The sequence below is a fragment of the Cheilinus undulatus genome, linkage group 13, assembly GCF_018320785.1.
Source record: "Cheilinus undulatus linkage group 13, ASM1832078v1, whole genome shotgun sequence".
NCBI classification, from domain to species: Eukaryota; Metazoa; Chordata; class Actinopteri; order Labriformes; family Labridae; genus Cheilinus; species Cheilinus undulatus.
Genome location: NC_054877.1, coordinates 41571000 through 41584665, shown reverse-complemented (window position 1 = coordinate 41584665; position 13666 = coordinate 41571000). Strand labels below are relative to the sequence as shown.

The 13666-nt window shown below is 42.5% G+C and overlaps 1 protein-coding gene across 2 annotated transcripts in view; it reads right to left on the bottom strand.

Moving 5' to 3' along the window:
• chd8 (chromodomain helicase DNA binding protein 8) overlaps nucleotides 1–13666 on the bottom strand; it is a 29058-nt gene that overhangs the window by 12880 nt on the left and 2512 nt on the right. The window contains exons 2-19 of one of the 2 annotated variants that reach the window (XM_041803962.1): nucleotides 11576–12643; nucleotides 11097–11417; nucleotides 10183–10296; nucleotides 9602–10101; nucleotides 7200–7311; nucleotides 6448–6654; nucleotides 6221–6289; nucleotides 6082–6137; nucleotides 5866–5983; nucleotides 5684–5767; nucleotides 5449–5586; nucleotides 4049–4170; nucleotides 3637–3880; nucleotides 1771–1947; nucleotides 1248–1391; nucleotides 1059–1157; nucleotides 801–960; nucleotides 88–298 (exon numbers count right to left, since the gene is read on the bottom strand). In XM_041803962.1, coding sequence (XP_041659896.1) covers nucleotides 88–298; nucleotides 801–960; nucleotides 1059–1157; nucleotides 1248–1391; nucleotides 1771–1947; nucleotides 3637–3880; nucleotides 4049–4170; nucleotides 5449–5586; nucleotides 5684–5767; nucleotides 5866–5983; nucleotides 6082–6137; nucleotides 6221–6289; nucleotides 6448–6654; nucleotides 7200–7311; nucleotides 9602–10101; nucleotides 10183–10296; nucleotides 11097–11417; nucleotides 11576–12541 — 3842 coding nt within the window. In that variant the 5' untranslated portion in view covers nucleotides 12542–12643. The remainder of the gene's footprint in view (nucleotides 1–87; nucleotides 299–800; nucleotides 961–1058; nucleotides 1158–1247; nucleotides 1392–1770; nucleotides 1948–3636; nucleotides 3881–4048; nucleotides 4171–5448; nucleotides 5587–5683; nucleotides 5768–5865; nucleotides 5984–6081; nucleotides 6138–6220; nucleotides 6290–6447; nucleotides 6655–7199; nucleotides 7312–9601; nucleotides 10102–10182; nucleotides 10297–11096; nucleotides 11418–11575; nucleotides 12644–13666) is intronic. The other variant, XM_041803963.1, reaches the window with a different exon arrangement.

Sequence of the window (13666 nt, the reverse complement as noted above, 5' to 3'; positions counted from 1 at the left end):
CACGTCTTTTATATTTTGAGCTGTGTAGGATTTTTGAAACGTTTTAGAAACCATGAGCTGTAATAGACAACTCTGCAGCCCTCTCACCTCTTGTTAATGAGGTAGTCCTCCAGAATGTCTAAGCAGCGCACCATCTGGGAGAAGATGAGCACTTTGTGGCCGCCTGCCTTGAGGCGAGGCAGAAGCTTGTCCAGCAGCACCAGTTTGCCGGCCGACCGAATGAGGGCCTGCAAATGGAAGTCGGGAGCCAGGGGGTCGTACACCTCCCGCAACTCCGCTACGATCTTCTCCTCCGCGCCTGCAGAAGACAACAGTTCTATGATTCCAGTTTTCACAAGTTCAACAGCACAGATATTAAATAAAATGATGCAAATTTGCAGTCTAACTCTTAATCATTTGACAGTTAACCAAACAGTTCACTTCAAACCTTCAGCACTACTGTCAGAGAAACGATGACAAAAGCAAAAAGAATGCCATCACAAAATGTGACATGTGGGCTTTTTAAGCTATGTCAGCAGTGGTTAGGCTGAATAAAATCAAACTAAAGTTAGCGTGCATGGCATTTAAAACTAAAACAAACCATGACTGTAACATTATTATCCTGTAGTGCAGTGTTTCCCAACCATTTTTCCTTGGAAAACTTACTAGGAATTCTGTTGTGTGTAGCAGCTGAAGACAGCTGAGCAGAATTCTAATGTGAATAGGAGCAATAATCTACTGCAAAAATCCACTGCAAAAGGAAAAATTCAAACTTAAACACTACAAGTAGAAGTGTTTTAGTTAATACTGTTTTGCATTACCATTGATGAGGTAGGGGTGGTTGCAGCACTTGCGCAGCTCCATCATTGTGTTGAGCAGGTTGGGGACATTACTGTTACTGTTTGCTCCTAAACTCAAGAAGCTGAAGTTCCTCTCCAGGATGGCCCGGTAGTACTTCTTCTGGACGTCCGTTAACTCAACCTGAGAGAAAGAACAGAGGCAAAAACTCAAAATGTTGTTTTACTGCTATGATTCAGATCTGAAAGGGGTTCAGTGGGATATGTGCCATTTTCACTCACCTCAATGATGGTCTCCTGTTTGGGTGCCAAGTTCTTCTCGACATCCTCTTTGAGCCTTCGTAACATCATGGGTTTCAAGATGGCCTGCAGCTTCTGAACCTGTAAACCAACAATGACACAAAGGTCATGAGTTATTAGAAAGACACTACTGTGAGCTATGGGCACATCTGTGTGGTGTGTGATTCAGACCTGTTCCTCTGTTTTGAGGTCTCCAAAGTCTCTCAGGAATTCAGTCTCAGAGGGGAACTGAGCAGGCTCCAGAAAATGAAGCAGACTAAAGAGTTCCTCCACAGTGTTTTGAAGAGGAGTGCCTGTCAATAGCACTTTGTGTTCCTGAGAAAAATCACCAAAAAAAAAAAGAAACATTAGTGGAGAAAGGCAGAAGGAGGCAGCACACGAAGTTGGAAAAGGTAGGGGAAAAACAGATGGGTAGGGAAAATGAGCGTATGACGTATGGAGAAGGAAATAATGCAGAAAAAATGAGGGAGGGGACATCAAACATTTAAAATTTTTGAAAACTGTTACAAGTTAATGTCAGCTGTTTTGTATCCAGACAAACCAACATCTTAAGAATGACTGAAACTGGAAGTCTTTCTACAAAATCAACATATACCAAAGGGTCACTTGGACCAGCAGACATTTTTTTATATTCTCCATCAATCTGACAATTGGCATTGTTTGGATATTCAAATTAAGCTGTGCCAGCACTCACCAGATCCAACATCTTCAAACTGTCCAACAGTTTGCAGTTTCTATTCTTGAGGCGATGAGCTTCGTCGATGATCACGCAGCGCCAGGAGATCTCCCTCAGCTCGGGGCAGTCAGATAAAATCATCTCAAAGGTGGTTATGAGGGCGTCAAACTTGTAGGCACCTGGAATCAAGTGCTCCTGTGCAAAAAATAAAAGAGGTATTAGACATGCTAGCAATTCGTTTTGCCCCTGAAATCTTCCTGAATTGGTCTTACACAAACAACCCCCACAGGAGGAGATTTCTGCTATCCGATGTGAGACAGGAGGAAGGGGACGTTTCCGGAGGTGAGACATGATAAAAAAAAATCAATGTTTTGTGCAACTGGAAATATTCAAAGTGGAAAAAATAGAGTGTAAAAAACATCAGTGAGCAGTGCTGGGAAAAATTACACCAATATCACAAGTATTGATTTCTAAAATTCAAAATGGACTCAAAACATCCCAAAAGTTTCTAAAACAAATGCGCTTTCATTCTCAGAAAATTTTCACCAGCAGCCTTGAGCACAGCAAACCTGCTGCTATTATTGTTCTCCCTCCTCGGTTCACACATGCAGCAGGGGGGTTGTCGCTCCTGACTTGTTAGCTGCTAACATTAGCAGTGCTGGCTCTCAGCGTCAGTAATGTAGAACTGTGTCCAACATACTAACGTCTATGGAGCAGTAAGACATTCAGCTCACCCAGTTTTCATTAAAGAAAAGCATCAGGGTCTGCCTGTGGCTTCTACAATCCACGGGTAAAAGAAAGAAGTGAAGTGAAGGCTTGATCTGCAAAATTAAAAAGCATCCTATTTCAGGAACGAATTAAGTGCTTGAGCTCTCATCATGCACCACCAGGAGTTAAAATTACAGCCAACAAATACTGATTATGACTTCAGGGATCAGCAGCCAGTGCTGAGCAGACAAAAAAAATAACATTTCATTTTAAACACTGGTGTTACAATTTAAAAAGAGACCATCTGAACTAGTGACTTTACATGTGAGGTGTCCAGCACCCCAAAAAGTTTATTTCCTTAACTGTATTCCTCTGTTTTCTTTAAATGCAGGATAACAGGCCCCACTTCAGTTCAAGTGGCAAAGCAGGCACCCAAATACTGAGGCTGGAATTGTCGACACATTTGTCACGATGATGATTCCTGGTCCCGGCGCTGTTTAGTGCACGTCTTCCCTCACTCTCTTTCAGCTGTCATAACATAAAAAAATGAAGCCAAACAACCCAAAAATTGTCTAAAAAGGTATAATGAAAGATAAAGACCTAATGAGGGTGCAAGGAGGTTCAAAAGCTGCCTGAGATAAATATAAAAAATGAGGCAAATTTTCCATCCTTTCAGGCCTTGTGCAAAGTGTGATGACCACACGTCTCAGTATTTTATACCAGCTTATTGTTTGCACACAGCCAACTTTCAAGATGGAAAACCAGGTTTCAAAAGTGTGCTGGCTGCATGTGACATCACAGAAAAGAAACATAAGCGGTGTTTCTTATTGGAGCATAAAAATTAAGCTTTCTTGGGGCATTCTGAGATTAGAATATAAGAAAAGACATTGCTTTGATACCATAAAGCAGCAGGCACAGGTGGGTCAGATTTTTCTTTAGTGGCCTAAAAATAGTCATGCCACAATCTAGAAGAGCCTATCTACAAGTTTTCCACTGCAGCTAAAACTTAAAAGTAGAACAGCTAAGACCCTGTAGTCTTTCATTTAAGACTTTCTAATCTTTTTAAAAGCTTAAACTTTCCCTAAACTGATTTGTCAATGTTTAAGACTTTTAAAGACCCCATAGACACCCTGATCTGGGTTTTTCTGTAATCAGCAATAATGATAATAACTCCACCTTGTCGTCCTTGCAGTACATCTCATACTGCTGGATCATCTGTCGGCTGGCCAGGCTGCCGTGGTAGACGATGGCATTCATGTGGGTCCATGTGGAGAACTCCCTCTCCCAGTTGGTGATGGTGGAGAGGGGAGCGATGACCAGGAAAGGGCCCTGAATTCCAGCAGAGTAAACCTCAGATAACAGAGCGATGGACTGGATCGTCTTACCCAGACCCATTTCATCCGCCAGGATACAGTTCTGCCTGAGAGACGAAAAACGGGGAAAAAAAGTGAAGAAATTAATCTAGGAAACAGACAACACAATGGCTTCTTCATGTTTCGCCCCACACCAAATCAAAACTTTAATCGCCAGCCTTTGCATCATGACTATGACTAGATGACTAATGAATGTGCCTGTATGTGATAATTACCTGTTGTACCAGTTGAAGAGAAGCCAGTTGACTCCTTCCAGCTGATACTCTCTGAGCGTGTTTCCATTTTTGTACTCTCTGGTCTCCTCCAGTTTCTTCCATGAAGCAGCAGGCGGCCGTGGCTGAGGAGAGAAGAAGAAATGAATGAAATGGAAGCAACTCTAACCTGCAACTTCCACACGCAGTGGCGAATTGTACTGCGGAGCAAATCGCTCCCTTTCTAGTAAGTCAAAGCGGTTCCACTGCACGCACTCCAGCTCCATCCCTGTAATGTCACTCCACTGCCAAACCGCGCCAATTCCCGTCAATCAGAAAGCTCCGAACCGGAAGTCACAAGCGTAGAATATCAGGTTCTTTCAAAATACAGCACAATGCATGGACTCCCGATCATAAATCATCACTACATCAACATTATGTCTCATCCTGCAGCAAGAGCAAAGGGTCACCAAGAGGTCAGTGGGTCATAGAGCAACAAAGGCGCCATTGACAAGGGAAAGTTAACTTTTGAGGACATTTACCCAAAAAGAATTTTACATAAAACCACAGATCCTTTAAGCAAAACATTAACATTTTAACTTCCTAATGAACTCACACAATGGCAGAAGCCATAATATTATAGACTTATACCCGAAAGGATGATAAATTAACCCCAAAGGGTAAAATAGTTCACTGTGCAGCGCTCTAGGTATGCTTCCAGTGGATGAGGTCGCTTGCCTTGGGTCGGAGCAAAATCATGGCGTTGTGGAGCACGGCACAGACGTATGTGGAAACTGCAGGTAACAAATAGATCTGTGTGTATTGTAACAAGGGTCTCTTAATAACAGGACACACTGCTTTCCTTTTCATGCTCAAAGCAGTGAGAAAGATATCTATAAAAACTGTCCAAGCTGACAGGAAGAGTCATGAGTCAAGGTGGGTCATATTAGCATGTTTTTAAAGACTCACAGTCTGCTTTCATAGACTGTTGTACAGGGATAAACTAAGGGTTTTATCTGTTTAATGTACTGCCTTGGTGCCTGACCATCTTGTGGTCGATTTTGTTTTGTTAAACATTATTTTGATAAAGAATGTTGAGGATAAACTGCTGTAGTAGAGGATGAAACAGCTAGATTTCTGTTTCAGAGCTACAGAAGTCTACTGTTAAACAGTGAGTCTCCAAGACCACCTGTACTGTTTTTAACTAGTGTCTGTATTTCAACCAAAAAGTTACGCAATTCATTCTTATTTTTAGTCAAAAGGTTTTTGCTGCATCTTCTATTCTTTTCTGGACTCTGTGTTCAAACTGATCCAAGTTTAAAAGGTCTGTCTTTCTCCACTCAGGCTAAAATGTACATAAATATATTGCATTTAATTAGATACAAGTAAGTTTTAGAAGATGTTTCTAGTCATTTTCTGCTCACCGTTCTCTTCAGGCGAGGTTGTCGATTTGCAATTTTGCCAAACTCCTCGACCTTTCCCTCGTCTACGTCTTCCTTCAGCTCCCAGGTGGCGTCCTCGTAAGGCAGAGAGCACCACTTCACCAGGTAGTAGACAACAGGCTGAAGAGAGGGGGGTGAAAGATTGTGTTAGGCTATTTCACTTTATAAAGAATGAAGGGTTATAGTTCACAGCTTTAGAGGTGTCCTGGTCTCTCACCTCTCCGTTGTCCTTGTCCACGCTGTGGGACACATCCAGGATCCGGTCCACCTCCACATAGTCAGGGTTAAAAGGCTCCTCCTCCTGTAGGGGAACACAGGGTCAAAGTGAGTAGAAATATAAGCAAAATCAGCTGAAGAGCATCCTAAAATAACAGCTTTCAGCAGCTGCTTCAGTCCTACCTCCTGGAAGAGGTGCCTCATCTGTGCGTGTTTGGTCTTAAACCTCTTGATCTTCTGATGGATCCTCTTATCTTTCTCCAGCTGCTCCAAACTGGCCCACTCACAGTGTAAGTATGAACTGAGAACAAGAAAAGTCCAGTTTTACTCATTTTAATCTTACCAATAATTAAAAATAGTCAAGAAAAAAAAAAGACTTGCTGAGATATTAATACTTACTAGTTCTTGTATTTGACAAAGAATTCCTCGACGTTTGTGTACTGGCCAGGTGACACCTTAAAAAAAAGGAACAGGATTTTATGAATCTGTCTAAAATGAGGATTTTATTTGAGGAGTAAGAAACCCTGGATGGATGTACCTCCTTCTTTGTCAGCCTCATTGAGAGAACTTTGTCCACAATAGCAGCATCTTCTTCACTTGGGTTTTCCTGCAAAAACATTCACTCAGCATTGGTGATATGAACACCTTTAATCCTCTCATAGTTGAAATACAACTCAGCAAAGAAACATTATCCATTCAACAGACCCTGCCTTTAAAACAGCATCTCTATCTTTATAATACTATGTTGGATTTTTCTACACTTACCACAAAGAACTGCATGCTGGGCTGCCCGTCCACATCCAGCTCCAACTCCTGCTTAAGCTGCGCTGCCGTCCCACCACTGATGGAGGCCACGGCAGCCGCGGTCGTAGTAACATCTATATCTTCCTGCTCGTCCTCATCATCCGTTATCTTAATGTCCAGGTCTTCTGTGTATTTCTTCCTTTTTACTACACGATTGGAGCGCCTCTTCTGGCCAGAAGAGAGAGCATGTAAGTTAAGTGTGTAGAGCAAAAGTTCAAGTGATGAAAAAAACAAATCCATAATGTACAATTCAGCTACAACTTGATCTAATGAAGAACTCTGAACAGGCCATTTAACACTTGATATCGATCCGTCAGAGGTCAGCTCACTCTGAAAAACCGACCACTCATCTTTACTTCAGTCTTAAAAGGAGCAACACTTTGTCTAGTACTTCCATATAACATTAATTCTAACACTGAAAATGCCAATCCTGTCACAGAACAGAGACGACACAACTCCACACTGACCCTGCTAAAAAAAAAAATAGCCAACTCTGTCTGCAAATTAAGAAAAAACTTCTCACATAACCTTATTCTTAAATCTATTTGTTGAAAAGTAAGACACCATGAATAAAATAAAAAGTGTCGTAAAGCAAACAGATAATGGTATGACAGAGCTGTGCAACTGTTAGATGGGTTAACTATTAATAAGTTTAGGGGTAAATTCAGAACAGTGTGCTGGACGTATTTGCGCGCCCATGTTTGCGTTTGTACCGTAATCAGATCCTCCTCCAGTGCAGCAGGTGAGGCAGGGCTCATCTCCCCATCAGAGTGATCTGAGGACGCATTTCTCTTTCTCTTTTTTGCTCCCACAAGAGTTATAGTGCTGTGGGAAAGGAGAGAGAAGAAAGACATAGTGAAGAAGCAGCTAAAGGACAGTGACTCAGTTTATTTTTACAAGTTAGAGTTGTAAAAAATATCAAAATCTTCATCAAACAATATTGAAACTTGTTTCAGTACCACTTGAAGAAAAATTAACCTCCTGGACACCCAAAACAGATTTTTTTCCTCCTTTTTAATTTTTAACCTGCACATTACAAAGAGTTGCTTAACATGTACCAAACTTCAGTACATTTTTCATTGCAATGAAAGTAAAAATAAAAAAAGAGATATTGTGAAAGTCTTATTTTCATATCCAGGACATTTTATGGATTTCAGTTTTGATGCAGTTCAGAGTCAAAAGTCCACAGGTCAGGACAGAAAAAGCCATGAGATGACGTTGCTTTATCTCTCCTCTGAAACAGACACCAACATAACAAGCATCTCAAAGTGACGATTTAGAGACTTTATGAAACCTATTTGCTTACCAGAGAGTAAAACATTGTTCTAGTGTTCATGACAGTGTGCAGGCAGGAAGAGAGTGAATTTAGCAACGATTAAACACAATTCTGCACGTTCATTCTTGTGTTGGTGTGTTTTTAGCTCTTTAAGGCAGTGGTTCTCAGCTGGTGGGTCAGGACCCAAAAGAAGGTTGCAGCACTGTTTTCAGTGGGTTAGGAATTTGTCTTTTCAGTGCTTTTGTTCCACTGTTTCTTTTTTACAGAGAGAATTAAATATCTTTCCAGGATTTTCCCTGAATTATTCAAGAATTCACGAGTTTACCCAAACTCGAAGGGGATTTCCTCTCTGATTTTAAACTTCCAAGGTAATTTTCCTGAAAAAGATAAGGAGTTTTCCTAAAAATTTTTTATGTTTTTTGGGCATTTCCATAAACATTTGGTACTCTTCTCTTGGACTTTTTTAGTGTTTTATCACTGAAACAATAAAAATCTATGTTGATTTTTGAAGGCAGTGCGTCACTTTTTCTTGGGTCCTGGGGGGCTCCACTTTTCTAAGGTAGATGTAAGGGGGGCTCCAAGGAAAAATGGTTGAAAACTGTTTTACATTATAAACCTTATTTTACTTTAGTTTCTTTGTGCTGCCACATATCTATCTGGGTTCCACACAGTGCCATCTTTTGTTAAATGAATTGACAAAATAAATAATTTAGGTCAGGCCTTGTCATTATGGAACCTGTGGTCAATCCAAAGGCCAGTTGAAAACAATGCACAAACTAGTTGAAAACTACCGCTTTAAAGTATAACTTGTATGAAATCATCAGAAAATTAAGTCCTATCTCTCTGTATCACTGATTTGTTTGTCACAGGATGCCACCCTATCTCTTTCTCTCTCCTCTTTATTTGGCTAACACTCATATAACCAGGAGAATCCACAAAGAGATACAAAAATCTCACAAGAGAGTCCTTTCCAAGACAGCAGCACAGTCCATCATATGCAATGGGTTAAAAACATGAAAGTCTGGGCCAGGCTGTCCACCATCCAACCAGCCGGGTCATTTTTGTGACTGTAGAATCTCAAGAGTGCTTTGAGGGATTTCTTCCAAACTTAGTACAAATGTCTACTCTGACTTAAGGATGACCTGATAAGACTTTAAAGCTCATAGGGCAGAGGTCAAGGAAATTAAGCTTCATGTTTATCCCTTATAAATTTTCTGAGAATAACACGATCACAGAAACCACCCCAGCACTTTTTTATGTGACCCACCACTCCACTTTCACTGTCCAGTAATCGTATTCCTCACTGCCAGGTGGTAGTTTTAGTTTCTTTTACATCTTTGGTACTTTTTCCAGTGATAATTACATCGTTAGCTATAACTGACTCAAAACGTTTTTTTTGCTACCTTTTTTAAATTAGGACGATAAGTTCAAGACAGGATATAAATATATAATAACAACACTCTGGCAAAAAGTAAGTTCAGTTTTCCTTAAGGAGACTAAATGCCAGTGTTCAGCTGCTGGATGTTCAATATCCATGATATTTCTTCACTGTGCATATAGTTGGCAAAAACACAATTGGGTTGAGAGCATTCAAGCTATGTCAGGATATTTCAAAGTATTTCAAGTATTGATGGTGCATACATGTGTGCAAAAAAGTTTTGACTAAATTGAAAGAACTTAACCTTCACTGAAAGCATGTTGTACAAACAAAGTAGCAAAGCACTGAAATTTTGACAAACTTCTTAGAAGCATTTCGCACATACATGATCTACTCTCTGTACAACCTCCATACCAAACACAGAAATCGCTCATTAAAATGATGCTCTGTACATCACTTACTTTGTCTTAGTCTTGCTCTTGCTTTTGTTCCCTGCTCCAGGCGTTACTGTGCCTCCAACCACTCCTGTTGGTCCTCCTGGCATCTTTACTTTGCCTTTTTTGTCACCCCCTCCTGGCGTTTTGGGCGTTGCTGCTCCAGCTACGGGACTCTTTTTCTTGCTTCCTCCTCCGCTGCTCTTTTTCTTCGCGGCAGACACCACGGTCACGGTGCCTCCTGCTTCCGGGGAGGTCTGTGACGATGGAAGCTCGTCCTGGTTCAGGACTCGGGGAAGATTCTTCTCACCGCGTGCTTTGGCCCGGGCGATGGCTTCAGCTACGATGCGGTTCGCTTTCTCCTGCTTGCACAGGATCTCCACCCGTCGCACAGGGGCGGAGTCGCCGGGGGCTTTGGTGATGCGGATGGCCTGGGACGGAGTGGTGGTTGTAGTTGAGGGTCCTGCAGACGAGTTGATGACCTTAACCACAGAGACTGTTCCCCCCGCCGAGGTTGCCGAGCTCGTCTAAGAGAAGTAAAACCTTTTAAATAAGAAAACTCAACCTCCTAAAAACATTAACATTTCTCTTCACATCTGTGGGATTACCTGTGGCTGCAGGAGCATTTTGAGTGGCACTGCGACTCTCTGTCCTCCTTGGCCTTGTGAGATCTGCAACACCTGTGGGCTGCCGGTGTTTCCAGCACCTGACACCAGCTGGTACTGTGAGAGTGAAAATGACAGTAGATAAATCGCTGGTTCCTTTTAAAAGATAAACAATACACTGAAAAAGAATGAACAAGCCAATTTTTGTTAGATGTGGTGCTCTGGAGCTGTCACAGTGTATGTTCAGAGAATCACAGACTTTGGCAGGATTTTAAAGAACAATCAGCAATGTGTGAAACTCTGATAAGAGCCAGATGAGAGCAGTTTTATCTTTGAGGCCATGAACAAATGAATCCTGACGTTTGAATTTTAATAGAAACATTTAGCAGCCGAGCTCGTTATTTCCTTGTTCTTCTAAACCGAGCAAAACTAGGCTGAATAATCCAAGGAGCATTTTCTGCTCTGAATCCTCAGAGACAAACTGAGGTTTACTTTGGGTAACAGGTAAACAAGCACATTTCCCTAATCATATGTTGCAAGCCAAGCTTAACATTAATGAGTACTAGCGAGGTAAAAGGAAGAACAAGATATTGGCTAAAAATGATGTCTCAGGGCATTTCATAACCAGACAAATTTCACAACACAACAGTTGTAATAAGTGACAATGCACCAAAGGTGGAAAACTTGACTGACAGAAAGGTCATTATTGAAACCAATTTTCTTATCCATTTCTATCACTAAGTTCAGCATCTACAACGCCCCATTTAACTGCATCTATAAATGAGGACCGATGCAACTGTGTTAGCTCTAAAAAACTTCTTAAGAGTAAAAGAGGAAAAACAAGTATGGAGCATGTACTGCAGGAAAAACACTAATCTGATTAAACAAACATGCGACTCTGCACTCTTATGTCTCACCTTTACTCCTCCTTGTTGGTTGGGCTGCTGCTGCACCTGCAGCTGAATTGTGAGGACTTTGGGCTGCCCTCCAGCTTGTCCTCCAGCCCGAGCCTGGGTCAGGGCTGCGAGCTGGCTTCCTTGGAGCACCAGTTTTCCTCCAGGGAGCTGACCCAGCACCAGTCTAGCTGGGGCCTGGGCCTGCTGCTGTTGGCCTGCTTGAGCTGCCTGAACTTGCTGGACTTGAGTGACCTGCTGCTGGGCCGCCACAGCTTGGCCCGATGGAGCAGCAGTCTGGGAGGGCTGCTGGAGAACCAGGGTGATCCGCTTGGCCTCGGCACCCTAGAATCAGATACACAGAATGACACTCATTATGTCTCTGAGGAAAGAGAAACACCAAAAACACAGCTTGTGAAATTCAGCAGCAATGAGTAAACGTCTCTGAGCACCAGCGTGCTGAGGCCCAGCTGTCAGGTTTACACTTTGGTGATTCTGCTTACCGGTGTCTGGGCTGCCATGGCGGGCTGGAGCTGCACCTGACCTGGTGTCTGGACCTGGATCTGAGCTGCCTGGGCCTGGGGTTGTACCTGGATCTGGGCAGTCTGGGCTTGGGGCTGAACTTGGACTTGAGTCTGGCCTTGAGCAATCTGTGTCTGAGCCGGGATCTGCACCTGAACCTGCTGTCCTTGCGTCTGCTGAGGCACGGTGGTCAGCAGCATCTGTTTTACGGGCCCGTTGGGAGACTGCAGTAGCCTCTGTACCCCTGCAGTGCCCACCTTGACTTGGGCTTGTCCTGGGCTTGCCTGATTCAGGACCGTGCCCCCCTGCAGAATGGACATGCCAGGCTTCAGAGGTGTGCCAGACAGCACACGAATGACCTTTCCACTTGTTTGGCCTGTGGCCCCTGAGACAGTCTGCAGGACCTGGGCCTGCCCCTGGGGACCTTTGAGAATGACAATTTTCCCCCCGGCCTGCTGCGTGATGGCAGCTAGCTGCTGAGGCGTGAGCTGGTGGGTTATCTGAGTGAGCTGCGGCGTGGTGGCGGTGGTGGTGGTGGAAACAGTCAGAGGTGAGCTTAGCAGGACAGTGCTACTTGGGGCCACGCTGGTGTTGCTGGCAATGGGTATGGTGGTCTGGGGCTGGATCTGAGGTACAGTATCAACAGGGACAGGGGCTACAGTGGGAGCTGCTGCTATGGAAACAGTCTGAGCAGTCACCACTGGCACTGGCTGCTGTGTGGGGACTGGAACAGGGGCAGGGTCAGGGATGACAGGAGTTGCTACAGGAATACTGAGGCCCGTGTTGACTGGGAGCTCGGGCTCTGCTGGTGGGTCCACTTGGCCCAAAGCCAGCTTAAGCGCCTCCTCCACGGGGTCAGAAGAGCCCTGAGTGAAGGAGTCATCAGGTAGGGCGTCCAGGTTAAACAGGGGCGTGTCCTCAAAGAGGTCCATGATAGGATCTGCCATCTTGCCCTCTCCACACGGGGAGACGGGCACAGCAATTAAAAAAACTCTAAGATGGAAACTAAACAGGTGCAGTCCAGTTTGTCTCAACTTCTAAATGAAGAGCTGGCAAAAGAAAACAAAAACATCCATCAGTGAAGCACATCTAATAAACAGTGGCATTATTATAAAAAATACTGGAATGCTTATTATGCAGCTGAGACTGGTTCCAAACCTGTTTAACAACTAAGATTTAGTATGATTCATTCAATCATTAACACAATTTTGTATTAAAATGCACAGAAAACCCACAGTGGACGGCGGTCTTACAGTCATATGTGGGTGAAAAGCAAAACCTGTTACTTCTAGGGTTGTCATGAACGCAGAAATTTAAACTCTGATATAATACTAGGAAAAAAGTCAAAATGTTATTGATACTAGAGCACCAAAAATAAAAGTCCTAGGCATGCAATTGAGAATTTATGTTTGCACTCCTACACAGCCTGAATTACATGATTACATTGGTGATGTTTGGGTATTGAAATGTTGCTACTGTAGACAGTCTAAAATTCAACAGTGTTCCTGTCATTTTTGACAGGCTAATTTCTCTTCCATGTACCCATCTTAAAAAGTGTTTTTTTCCTTACATCAAAGTACTTTTCGATAACATTAAAGAAGTATATTATATCATACCATACGGATTTGGAATGGAAAAGTATCTTATAATATCTCAATGTTTAAAAAACTTGGACAACCTCAGGTTACCTTCTCCCTTGTTTCCAAAGTTCCACATTTAAAAAAAATTTAAATCAAACACATTTCAGGTCAAAGAAAAATGTTGCACCTTCTGCGATTTGGAAATAGCAGTAGGCCATATGGCAATTAAATCTAAATTTTGATTAACTGCCCAGCCTTAGCCTGAACTGATTAATTTGACTATAGCCACCAGTGTATCAAAAAGTCATTTAATTCGATAACTATAGAGAAGGAAAATCTTTAAGGACACATATCCTCCAGTAAACTAATGACAGTCATTGATTATTCATTGCTTTTGTTATTGCATAAAAATCTAAATGCATAGTGTTGTCTCAAAACCAGAATTTGAAACTAAAAAAAAAAAAGATATAAATAACTGCTTTGATTAGGGAT